Genomic DNA, 12,434 nt, shown 5'->3' on the forward strand with positions numbered 1-12,434 from the left:
GTGAATATAAGAAGAACTCAGAAATAGAAAATAAAATTTACATATAATGGTAGAAATATATTAGAAATAATACTTTTAAGTATTTTGACATGTTGCAAAAAGTCATCTTAACAATACCTTAATTAAGGCTAAAATAGTTTAGCATTTTATATTTTATCTTTTCATTCAAACTGAGGTTTTCAGAAATGGTAGAAACTTTTTGGCATCTGGGCAGTTGCAAAGTCACATAAATGGAGTTTCCCACCACCAAACATTTTAAGAATATACCAACTTGAGAAGTTCTGAGTGTCCAGGAAGAAGGTGGGGGGAGGTGGCAGATGGGAAAGAATAGGACCAGTAAAGATTCCTCTACTAAACATATGTCAAAATTAGGGAATAATTTGTGATCCAAGTTCAGCTTACTTGGCCTCTCAGAAGTATCATAAATCACTTGCTTCTTTTGGAAAAATGCTCTTTCTCTTGGTTTCTTAAATACCAATTACCCCCACCTGCCCCACCTGATTTCTCTCCAGCTCTGTGAACGCCTCAGCTGCTGTTTTTCTACTGAACTCTTACTGCAATTAACTCAGTGAATTCCCTAGTGTTGGAAATTTAGGTTGGTTCTAATTTTTTAACTATTAAAAACAAAATAAAACATGAACAAAGAAAACAACAATACATAAAGCATCATGATAAGTATCCTTAGGGCTAAATCTTGCTCATATCCATAATTTATTATATAGGATAAATCCCAGAAATGTGATTGTGTCAAAATTATGCTCAGCTTTAGGGTGTCCTCTAGGAAGACTCATGTTTCCAACAATGGATAATACCATTTAAAGCCTGTCAACTTGAAAAATTGTTTAATTTTCTTTTCTTGGAGTACTTGTGATAGTAATTTATTGGTCATTTATATTTCTTCTGTGGATTACCCCATTCATATCATTTGCTGAATTTTCTATTTTTTTCTGCTACTTATTTTTAAGGGTACTTAATATACTGAGGTTTATTATTATCGTCTTTGTCTATTTCACACGTGCAGTGGGCAGAATTCTAGATGGCCCTATGACCTTTGCCCTTGGTGTTGCCTCTGTGTTTTGTTTTTACACAGGAAAAGATTCTGTAGATGCAATTAAGGTTACTATTCAGTTGACCTTAAGATAGGAAAATTATCTAGGTGCGCCTAACCTTATCACGAGTTCTATAAGGGTAAAAGTTTCTTCCTGGCTGGTGACAGACGACAAAGTCAGAGATATTCAAAGCACAAGAGGGACTTGACCATCTCTTCCTGACTTTGAAGATGGAAGGGCCATGTGCAAGGGCTGAAGAACAGTCTTTATGAGCCAAGAACAACTTTTGGCTGACAACTAGCAAGGAAACAGGGACCTTGGTCTCACAACCACGAGAAACCAAACTCTGCCAACAACCAGAATGACACTGGAAGCTGATCCTTTTCCAGACCCTCCAGGTAAGAGGCCAGTCAAGCCAACAGCTTGATTTTGACCTTGTTTGATCTTAAGCAGCAAACCCAGCTGAGCACTCCAAATCTCTAGATAATGAACAGGTAAGTTTTAAGCCACAGTTTGTGATAATTTGTTATACAGCAATAGAAACCTAACACAATGTGCTAAATTTTTCTTTCTTGTTCTTTTGTAGTCATATGATTTAGGGGATCTTATTATACATATACATCTTTTCAAACTCACAAGATTATATAAATAATCACATATCTCTGTTGCCAATGTTAAGGTTTTCACATTTTTAATATTAAAAATAATTTTTTGTTTCCAATAAAAGGAAGTTATGTGTAGGGATGGGACTTTGAACTATTACAGTTAAATGAAACAGTCAATTTTATTTGGAAATAGCAAAGACTTGACTTCGCTCAAATAATTAACAAGGAAGAAAAAACACAAATATAACAGAACTCCAGGAACAGATAATAATTGAAAACTGAAAAGTCAGTTTTAGATTTATTAAAGTACTTACTTTATCATTAAGCCTAGAGAAGTCAGTGTATCTTCTAAAAACTACCCAGCTTTCTTCTGGACTCTTCTTTACTAGTATTTTATATACCTATGCAGATAGAGTGAGAAACAGAGAGTTTTAAAATATATTTATGTAAAAATATTTAAAAATTCAAACCAAATAATTTAAAAACTTTTATTTGACAACCCAGATCATAACAATATGTAAAAAATATCAGAAATAAAGACCATCAAATGTTCAAATAATCTAATGTAGGTACCAAAAGCAAGATTTTTTCTTAAGAAACATGACTGACATATTTGAGGCAAAATGCTTTTTTGCTGAACACTAATAATAAATAAACTTATCAGCCTTCAAAATATATTTTATGCTAATATATTCTAAAATGAATAAAAGAATCAATCATGCTTGAAAAAACTTTGAAAAATCTTCTTATACAGTCAACTTAATTTTTAAATTCAGTAACTGCCAAGCAAAGTTTTCAAATAAATTAGATGATGTTTTAATCTTCAAAGCTGAAAATACAAGGTAAAAAATACCCATATTAAAGTTTACATTTATATAATTATGTACAATTATCTAGGTTATTGAATAGAAAAACTTGGTTGAAGCAAGTCAATATTTTAAAAAGCATATAAGAAAAAGCTAGATCCTATTTTTCATAAGTATAATTTTGGAAGTACTACTTATAACAGAATCTCAGAGAAACATCTGGTAGTTTTCGGTACAGTGTTTTGAGCTAAACTATATACATGACATATGAAAAGTACTCAGTAACTATCTATCGAATGAGTGAAACTCTCTTAAAAGGATTAACTTTTTTTCTTAAAGTCTGCTGTGCAGTAACTTTCAATTATAGCTCTAGAACTCCACTCTAACCACATGTGGCTATAGAACACTCAAAATGTGACTAGTCCAAATTGACATGTACTGTGAGTGTAATACAGACCAGATTTCAAAGACTTAGTATGAAAAAAGATGTAAAAATATGTCATTCAAATGATTATATACTGGTTACATGTTGAAATTATATTTTAAGTGTATTAGGTTAAACAAAATACATTATTAAATATAATTTCACCAGTTTCTTTTTACTTTTTCTTAACATGGCTACTAGGAAGTATTAAATTACAAATATGACTCATATCATAATCCTATTGGATGATATAGAGACAATTCATTATTTAGGGACTGCAGATCATCCTTACCATTTGATTTTTCTCCCTTACAGACTTCTTTTTCAGCTTTGAAGGGAGTCAGCAAGGGTAAGGATGAATCCCTTTGTTTTGAAGTAAAACATAAGTAATTTATCTTTATTACATTTAAAGGTGAGGAAGAAAATTATTTGGATACCCTGTAAAGTCTCCAGACAGCCCTGATGTAAAATAGTCACGAAGGGGATACAAAGAAAACATTCTTTTTAGGAGTTACTAATTTAAATTGACTTCAAAACTTTTGACTATGAATAACTGATGCATGATACAAGTCAACTTCATATGATAATTAGGTTTATCTATACATAATACATGCCAACTTTATTTTCCTGTTTTAAAAAATGAGCCCTTTTCTAACAGCCACTCTTTGCAGTGGTCCCTAAACACTCCTGTTTCTCTAGGAAAAACAAAGAGGTTTTCATTTTATCTTTTCTAGAAAGCTCTCCTACTTTTCTACTTGTTTAAGTAGTGCTTTCAATGAAAACTTTATGGACAGTATTGATCATTGCCTCCTCTATGTTCTAACAGCAGTTATTGTCTCTACTCTTTATTTGAAACTTAGTATATACTACTTTGTACTGTCTATCTTGTTATGTACTCCCTGTTTTAAGTAAACAACAACAAATGTAGATGCATACACTAATCATAAGATACATACAGAAAAGTGCCAAAATCTTAAGTATATAACTTAATGAATTTTCACAGAGTACACACACCATGTAACTAGTACCAAGAGCAAGAAACAAAACATTACCAAAGAAGTCCACCTCATGACTCTTTCCCGATCCGACTCACCACCCCTCCTAGTCACTTTTTGTTTTTAATCACTTTTCAAAGGCTTGACACTCTCTATATAAGATCTTGCCAGTTTGTCCTAATACTTTCTTCAGTTAAGAGATCAATTTAAAGAAATATACCAAGGTAAAATTATTTTACAAGCCTAAGACTCCCAAGCTTGTAACTCCAGCTTAGACTTCTACCCTAAACATAATACCGAATATATATATAGAGATATAAAATACATATATGTGTGTACACACTCACATGCACATACACATACCTGACATCTCCATTTTGATGTCTAACAAACATCTCAAACCTAGCACTTCCCAAAACAAATCCTGATCTTCCCCTCAAGATTTGCCATCTAGTTAAATGGCAACTCTATTCTTCACATTGTTTGGACCAAAAACTTCGGGATCACCTTTGATTTCTCCATCTACCACGTCCCAAGGCTCTACCTTCAAAATATATCCAGAATCTGATCACTTCTTAGGACCTCTTCCACCACCTGGTCCATGGCACCATCATGTCTCCCACGGATTACTGCAGGAACCTAACCGCCTCCTGCCTCTAATCTTCCCCCACAAAAATCTAATCTCAATTCAGCAGCCAATTTTAAAGGCTCATGCGAGCCTTTAAAAAAATTAAGTCAGATCATCTGACTTTTCCTTTTAAAACATTTTCAAGATTCCCATCTCATGCAGAGTAAAATCTAAAGGCCTTATAAAGGCTAGGTACTCTACTTGATCTGGGTGTCACACTCGCCTGCCTTTACTTGTTACCTCAGTTCGTACATCTCTTCCCATCGCTTATTCTCCTGTCAGCCACAAGGGTCTTGGCAGTTATGCCACCTGTCTGGAAAGCTTTCCCCCCAGATATTCCCACACTAACATTTTAGTACTAACATCTTTTCTGTGAGGCCATGACTGACAACGCTATTTAAATTGCAACTCCAGTTTCAAGAAACTCTCCATTTCCTTCCCCTCTTTTATTCCTCCCTATAGCACTTGTCACCATGTGACATACTAGCATTAAAAAAAAAAAAAATACTTATCTATCTTTCATTCACTCAGTCGAGTTGCTGTCCCAACATTACCTGGAAGAGGGCCTGGCACATAACAGGTACTCCAAAAATGTCAAATTAACAAATAAACGACTATGACTAATTTCATATTTGCCACTTATTTCTTCCTCTGTATTGTCTTGAAAGAGTTTATATTTATATATCACTGCCTTCAATTTGCCTATGAACTTTTCACACATGTCACCTCAATGAATGCTCCTTCCTTCGTATGGAAGGTAGGTCAATGTAAGGAAACGAGCCACCAATTTATTATAATTTCCAAAAAATCACTCGCAAAAAAGTCAGGTCCATGCAGATTTCCCATCATATCATCAGTCTTACAATATTTGAACTCTAAAGACTGCCTCTTCATAAATTATTTCAGTACTTGTTTTTTGACGGTCCTTCCATACTATCATAAATTTACAGCATGAAATGTTGAAATAAATAGGAAATCATTACTTCAAGAAAATCCAAGAGAAAAAACTAACAGTTTGAAAGAATAAGTTTATAAATGAATTTAATTTAGCAAGGTCACTGGATGCATAAATATATAATAACATATGAGACCAAAATATATAAACTAGCAAAGAACAAATAGAAAACATTATGTCAAGAACCTCAAATGACATCCATACCCAGAAATAAATCTTACCAAAAGATGTAAGACGTCTGCCCTGAAAACTACAAAATATTATTAAAAGAATGTTAAAGACTTAAATAAATGGCTTAGGTTCATAGATTCAAAGACTTAGTACTGTAAATATGTCAGTTCTCCCTAGATAGATTCAATACAATCCCAATGCAAAGGGCCAAGACAATCCTGAAGAGGAACAGCAAAGCTAGAGTAATTAAGTTACCAGATGTCAAGACTATCATCAGGCTTTAGTAATCAAGACAGTGTGGAATTGGTAAAGCAGGGAAAAATGGAACACAGAATCAGACCCATACATTTATGGTCACCTGACTTATGACGTAGGCAACAGAGTAAATGCAGAGGAGAAAGAGTTGTCTTTTCAGTAAAAATTTGACTTTAGGGAGAAAAAAAATGTGTCTTGACCCTGACCTCACACCATGGACAAAAAAGCAATTCCAGATGGTTTACAGAACTAACTGTGAAAGGTTCAACAATAAAGCTTTTAGAAGAAAACATAGGACAACATATTTTTAACCTAAGAGGAGGCAGATTTTATTTTATTTATTTTTAATAAATTTATTTATTTTATTTATTTATTTTTGGCTGTGTTGGGTCTTCGCTGCTGTGTGTGGGCTTTCCCTAGTTGTGGCGAGTGGGGGCTACTCTTCGTTGTGGTGTGCGGGCTTCTCATTGTGGTGGCTTCTCTTTTTGCGGAGCACAGGCTCTAGGTGCACAGGCTTCAGTAGTTGTGGCTCACAGGCTCAGTAGTTGTGGTGCACGGGTTTAGTTGTTCTGCGGCATGTGGGATCTTCCTGGACCAGGGCTCGAACCCGTGTCCCCAGCACTGGCAGGCGTTTTCCTAATCACTGAGCCACCAGGGAAGCCTGAGGCAGATTTTAAAAAGTGCTAAGTGTAAAAGAAATTTAATATACTGGACTATATTAAAACTAAGAACTCTTGTTTATCAAATGCACCATTAACAAAGGCAAACCACAGAGGGAGAGATGATAGTCACAATACACGTTCTGAAAAAGGACTTATGCCCAAAATGCAAAGAAAACTACAAATCAAAGTGGAAAAGGCTTTCTAAAAGAAAAATGAACAAAGGTCTCAAACAGACACTTCAGAAGAGAATATCCAAATGGCCCAAAAAAAAGTCTTAAATGCAAATTAAAACCACAATATGGTATCATTCTACCCACTAGAATAGCTAAAATGAAAAAGACAGAAAAATACCACATGTGGGGAAGATGTGGAGTAACTGGAACTCTCATACACTACTTAAAGGAGTATAACTTAGTACAACCACTCTGGTACATTGTTCATCAGTATCTTCTAAAGCTGGGCAGATGATCCAACAATTTTACTCCTAGGGAGCTATCAAAAAGAAATGAGTTCATGTGTTTACTGAGTGACAAGTACTAAAAGGTTCACAGCAGTAGTATTTGTAAGAGTCCCAAACTGGAAATTATCTAAATGCTCCTTAACAGTAGATAAACAGTGGATAAACTGTAGTATATTCACATAAAGGAATAGCATCAGTAATAAAAATGAGCTGCCTACAATTACATGCAAAATCAAGGATGAATCTTACAAACATAATGCTGAAGAGACCATACCCAAGAGTACATACTCCATAATTCCACTTACATAAAGTACAAAAATAGGCAAAATTAATCTAGGCTAATAGGAGAGTGGGTATTGACTGACAGAGAGCATGGGGGGAGGCTTTTGGACTGTTGTAATGGTCTGTTCTTGATTTGTGTGCTAGTTTCACAGCTGTGACTGGTTTGTGAAAATTCGTTCAAGTAAAGCAAAAGTTCACTACGGCATGACAACTTAAGGGGTATAAACCATTTGAATTTTATGTTCAAGAAATTACAAGTATAGGCTAACATCACTTAACACAAGTTTAGAACACAGGCTAATCAATTTTTCATCTTCTACTGAAGTACCGCAGAAGTCAATACTCACAGTAAATTTAGCTCTTTCTTCCATCACCTCATAACCCAGGATAATAGGTGTAGAAGGTCTATCTTCCAAATTCACTGTTTCAGGATTTTGTTCTTCACTTTCTCTTGGTCTAGCAGAATACTCAATGGAAGAATCTGCACCTGTAAATTTAGTCCTAATGAGGGGACTGCTACAGACAGATGAAGTGCTTTCCATTTGATCAGGTACACTTGTCTGTTTAAAATTACCCATATTTGAGTCTTCTAACTGGCCTTTGGAAGAGTTTGAGCTTGTTGAGATACTCCCAAAAGAAGAACTTCTTTGGTTTCTGTTGGTTGCAAAACTGGAAGCAGAGTTCCCTATTGGCATAGGAACTGGGACATAAGGAGTTGCCATCTTCTTTTGGCTTTTGCAACAAACCTGCACACTTCTGTGTTCAAACAATTAGAGAACTAGTAATATGCAATCCATTATTTTCTTCTTAGGAATTCACTACCTAAAAATGAGAAGAACATATAGAAAGATTAGTCTTTAATCGGGAGCATTATCCAAAAAAACCCAAAATGCTCATATCCATTTCTTTTAATTTCGTGACACTCTATTACTTTATTTGGAATGAAAACATGCCCCAAACCTCTTCCTTTAATCCCAAAATGTCATCTCTAAGAACTCCCGTTTTTAAGGTAAGGAGAGCAGAAGTATTTGCACCCTTTTTCTTGACCTTGATCCTTTTTTACCCACTTTATTTCTTCGTGATGGATTTCTATAACGACCATTGTAACCTGATCTCATCTATATGAGTTGCAAAGAGGAAAAGTGATAAAGACCGTCCAGAAACTTTATTCTCTGCTTACGATCCTGACACTACTAAATACAGTACAGGGAGGGAAGGGTAAAGGGAAGGAAAGAAAGGGAGAAGAATTATTCATATTTCCTTCTGATTTAATTAGTGAAACTGAACAATTACGCTGAGTAATGATACTGAGCCAGAAGCTTAGACACCTTGTAAGATTAATAACAGTTCTTAAAGCAACGATTTATTAAACCCAGGATCAAATGGATTTTAAAAAAAACTTAGTCAAATTACATTAATCAGATAAACCCCAAAGAACATTAAACTTATGTCCAAAAAGATTAAATGAATAAAAGTTTAAATATTCTTCAGTTTGTAGATCATCACTAATTCTGCTACGCCATAAAGTGCAGGTACGTAACAAATCTTCAAAACTCATACTCGGTAAGCTCTGTTGTCAAAAGGACGAGTTTATCTTGCCTCAGAATAATTTCGTAATGATACGAAGAAAAAAGCTTTACCACTAAGTTGTTAACTAATAAACTAAGAAATGGAGATAACTACAGACCAGGGAAATGTCACATAAGAGGTCTGCCTATCCAATTACATCTACGCAACCCTACTGGTGAGAAAGGTAGGAAACAAGCCGCTCAGACTCTGACAGATGCTGCAATAAAATTTTTAACCCAGCACGTGGCTCTGGGCTACCTTCCCCATCATCAAAGATTCAGGAAACTTGAGCTGCTGATTCACCGCTCCTCGGTTCCGCCAGATGGCCTCCCCAAAAAGAAGTAAATAAAAGTCTGAAATCTCAACCTCCTCACCGCCTGTAAGGTCGCCCCGCCTCCAGCCATTCGAATGAATACCTGAGGCCAAAGGGCTGGCGTGGGGGGCGCTCAGACCAATACAGCCATTTACCTTGTAAAGACGTGAGCGCTACCCAAACGTTAGAAAAACGTACTGGGCTCATTAAGAGTGTCTCCACTTTTGCCTTGGCATCGACATGCTCTGAGGACGAACATCTCAGTGCTACTCTGGAAAACCAAGGGCAGGTGAAGTGTCCCGAGCCTGAGCAACACGGTGGGCGAGAGAAGTCGGTGGCGAGAGCAAAGTGCAGAAGCCCGGGCTTAGCTCGACCCCAGGAGTGTCTGATCAGGCCAAGGGTCTTCGGCTCGGTGGATGGCAAGACTCACAGCTCCCGGACCTCCTTGGGGCCCCAAGACGGTCCCGCCTCCGCCGCCCGGTGCGCAGCCAGCGCCTCCCAGACGCCGGGTGGAGTTGGCGGTGGCCTGAGGTTGGCCTGGAGCTCCTGCGGCGTACGCCCACTCTCCTGGGGAGCCGGCCCGCCGCCAGCCAACCGCGGGGGCGCAGGTGTCACTGTACGAGCGCCCAGGACAGCGCCCGCTGCCCGGTCCCTACCTTAGTCCGCTCCGCGATCCAGCTCGGGCGCGCTTCCCTGGGACGGTTAAATCCGACCCTCCTTAACCGCAGCTTTCCGTCTCCACCCACCACACCGAGAGGCCTCACGTGACCCCCCTTCCAGAAAACAGCTGCTCCCTGCCTCTGCCCGCCTCCGCCCGGGCCACAGGGCGCAGGATCCCGGCTAGGTGGAGGGCGGGGCTGGGCGGGGCCGCCACTCCAGGAAGTGACGTCACGCCAAAGTGCGCCGGCCCCCAGAGGCGCAGGCGGGAGTTGTGGGGCTAGGGGTCTTTGGCACCTAGGTTGAAACTAGTTTTGTGGTAAGAATTTTACCTTCTTTTCCACAGCTTTATTTTTATAAATTAACTTTTGAGAAATGGAGACTACGGTCCCTAGTTTGCCCAACAGGTGATGAGAAGACTACAATTCCCGGGAGGCACTGCGGCCAACATTGGCCCGGGCTTCTGCTCTGCATCATGGGACTTGTAGTCATCACCAGTTTGGGCTTGTTCTACTAGGTTACAGAATAGTTTCCAGAGTTAACAGCGCTTTAAGGGATGACAGTTGATTCTGAGTGAGAAGATAGAATGCTCCGCTACAGCCTATTCGTCCTACATAATTCAGAACTCCTCATTGGCAGAGAACTCCTGAAATTCTTCAGTGTGTTAGTGGTGGGTTTTTTGTTTGTTTGTTTGTTTTTTACTATCTCGAGAGCAATTTTATCTCAAATAATATGGTATTAGGCTTGTTAGACGTGCACATTTAAAGAGCTGAAGATTATCAGGAAAGTCGTTCTTTGATAGTCAAATACTGAAATTCAGACCAGTCTGCAGGTCTGTTTATCATTAGAATTGAGCAATTTGATATAAAAATCATTCCATGATTTCTAAGGCTTTGGAATATTACGAAGACTCGGAAAAATTGATAGTCATAATTTCAAAATGCACATAGGAAGCTAATCTGGCTTGTGGCATAATAGTGGTTTTGGGTTAATAATATTGCTCTTCCAGTGTGAATGAGACATAAAAAGAGAATTCTGTAGAAACAGTAGACTAAAACATGAGGTAGTTTTCAGGACAGACTTGGGAGTCTTGGCTGTGAGGTGGCGGTTATATCCATGATTTCTGTAAGTTAATAAAGGTATAGAAAGAAAAGAAAAAGGAGCTTTACAATATTTTCCTCACTTGTGGTCAGGACTGCAGGTGGTAGCAAAAGGTACTTTTGATGTGGGAAATCTGATAATCTAATATCAAGGAAGCTGAGGAATATTAAACTTTCATGAAGTAAAGGCATAGAGATATCCCAGTTAGGAGGAGAAAAAAGATCTAGGAAAAATCATTGGAATTGTCCAAAAAGAACTTCCTTCACTAATTATTGAAAGGAGCATACAGGATATACATACTATATGTAACTTTTATCTTCCAGAATATCTGGTATAGATTAATGTCTAGATTTTACTTTTAGAAAATGAACTGAATATTTCTTTAAAATATTTTTAAAGAGATATAATTGACATATAACATTATATTAGTTTCAAGTGTACAGTGTACTGATTCAATATTTGTATATGTTGTGAAGTGATCATCACAGTAAGTCTAGTTAATATCTGTCACCATACAACTACGATTTTTTTCTAATGTGATAGTTACAATTTTTTTCTCATGTGATGAAGACTTTTAAGACTTACTCTCTTATCAACTTTTAAATATGCAATATAGTTTCATTAACTATAGTTACCATGCTGTACATTACATCCCCATGGTTGATTTATTTTATAAATGGAAGTTTGTACCTTGTGACCCCCTTCACTCATTTCACCCACACCTCCCACCTCTGGCAACCCCAGTCTGTTCTCTGTATTGATGAGCTTGGTGTTTTGTTTTGTTTTTAATTCTACATATAAGTGAGATTACATGGTATTTGTTTTGTTTTTTCCCTGTCTGACTTATTTCACTTAGCATAATGCCTTCAAGGTCCATCCATATTGTCCCAAATGAGAAGGTTTCATTTTTTATGGCTGCTTAGTGTTCCATTTTGTGTGTGTGTGTGTGTGTGTGTGTGTGTGTGTGTATCACATCTTTATCCATTCATTTATAGATGGACACTTAGGTTGTTTCCATATAATAGCTATTGTAAATAATGCTGCAATGAACTTGGTAGTGCCTTGTATCTTTCTGAATTAGTATTTGTTTTTGTTGGATAAATACCCAGAAATGGAATTGGTGGATCATATGATAGTTCTATTTTTAAGTTTTTAAGGAAACTCCGTACTGTTTTCCATAGTGGCTGCACCAATTTACATTCCCACCAACAGTGCAAGAGGGTTCCCTTTTCTCCACATCCTTACCAACACTTGTTATTTCTTGTCTTTTTGATAATAGTCATTCTAACAGGTGTGAGGTGATATCTCATTGTGGTTTTGATTTGCATTTCCCTGGGGATTAGTGATATTGAGCATCTTTTCATGTGCCTGTTGGCCATCTGTATGTCTCCTTTGGAAAAATGTCTGTTTAGACCCTCTACCCATTCTTAATTGGGTTGTTTGCTTTTTTACTATTGAGTTGTGTGAGTTCTTTATATATTTTGGATATTAACCCCTTATCA

General features: G+C 37.2%; 1 protein-coding gene across 3 annotated transcripts in view; it reads right to left on the reverse strand.

Annotated features, from left to right (window-relative positions):
- SNX16 (sorting nexin 16) overlaps positions 1 to 9,932 on the reverse strand; it is a 36,562-nt gene extending 26,630 nt beyond the window's left edge. The window contains exons 1-4 of one of the 3 annotated variants that reach the window (XM_059994830.1): positions 9,330 to 9,932; positions 7,867 to 8,114; positions 7,640 to 7,779; positions 1,969 to 2,055 (exon numbers count right to left, since the gene is read on the reverse strand). In XM_059994830.1, coding sequence (XP_059850813.1) covers positions 1,969 to 2,055; positions 7,640 to 7,779; positions 7,867 to 8,014 — 375 coding nt within the window. In that variant the 5' untranslated portion in view covers positions 8,015 to 8,114; positions 9,330 to 9,932. Of the gene's footprint in view, positions 1 to 1,968; positions 2,056 to 7,639; positions 8,115 to 9,329 lie in introns of all 3 variants that reach the window. The other 2 variants (XM_059994827.1, XM_059994828.1) reach the window with 2 other exon arrangements.
- Between the last annotated feature and the right edge of the window lie 2,502 nt (positions 9,933 to 12,434).

The sequence above is a fragment of the Delphinus delphis genome, chromosome 17, assembly GCF_949987515.2.
Source record: "Delphinus delphis chromosome 17, mDelDel1.2, whole genome shotgun sequence".
Taxonomy (NCBI): domain Eukaryota; kingdom Metazoa; phylum Chordata; class Mammalia; order Artiodactyla; family Delphinidae; genus Delphinus; species Delphinus delphis.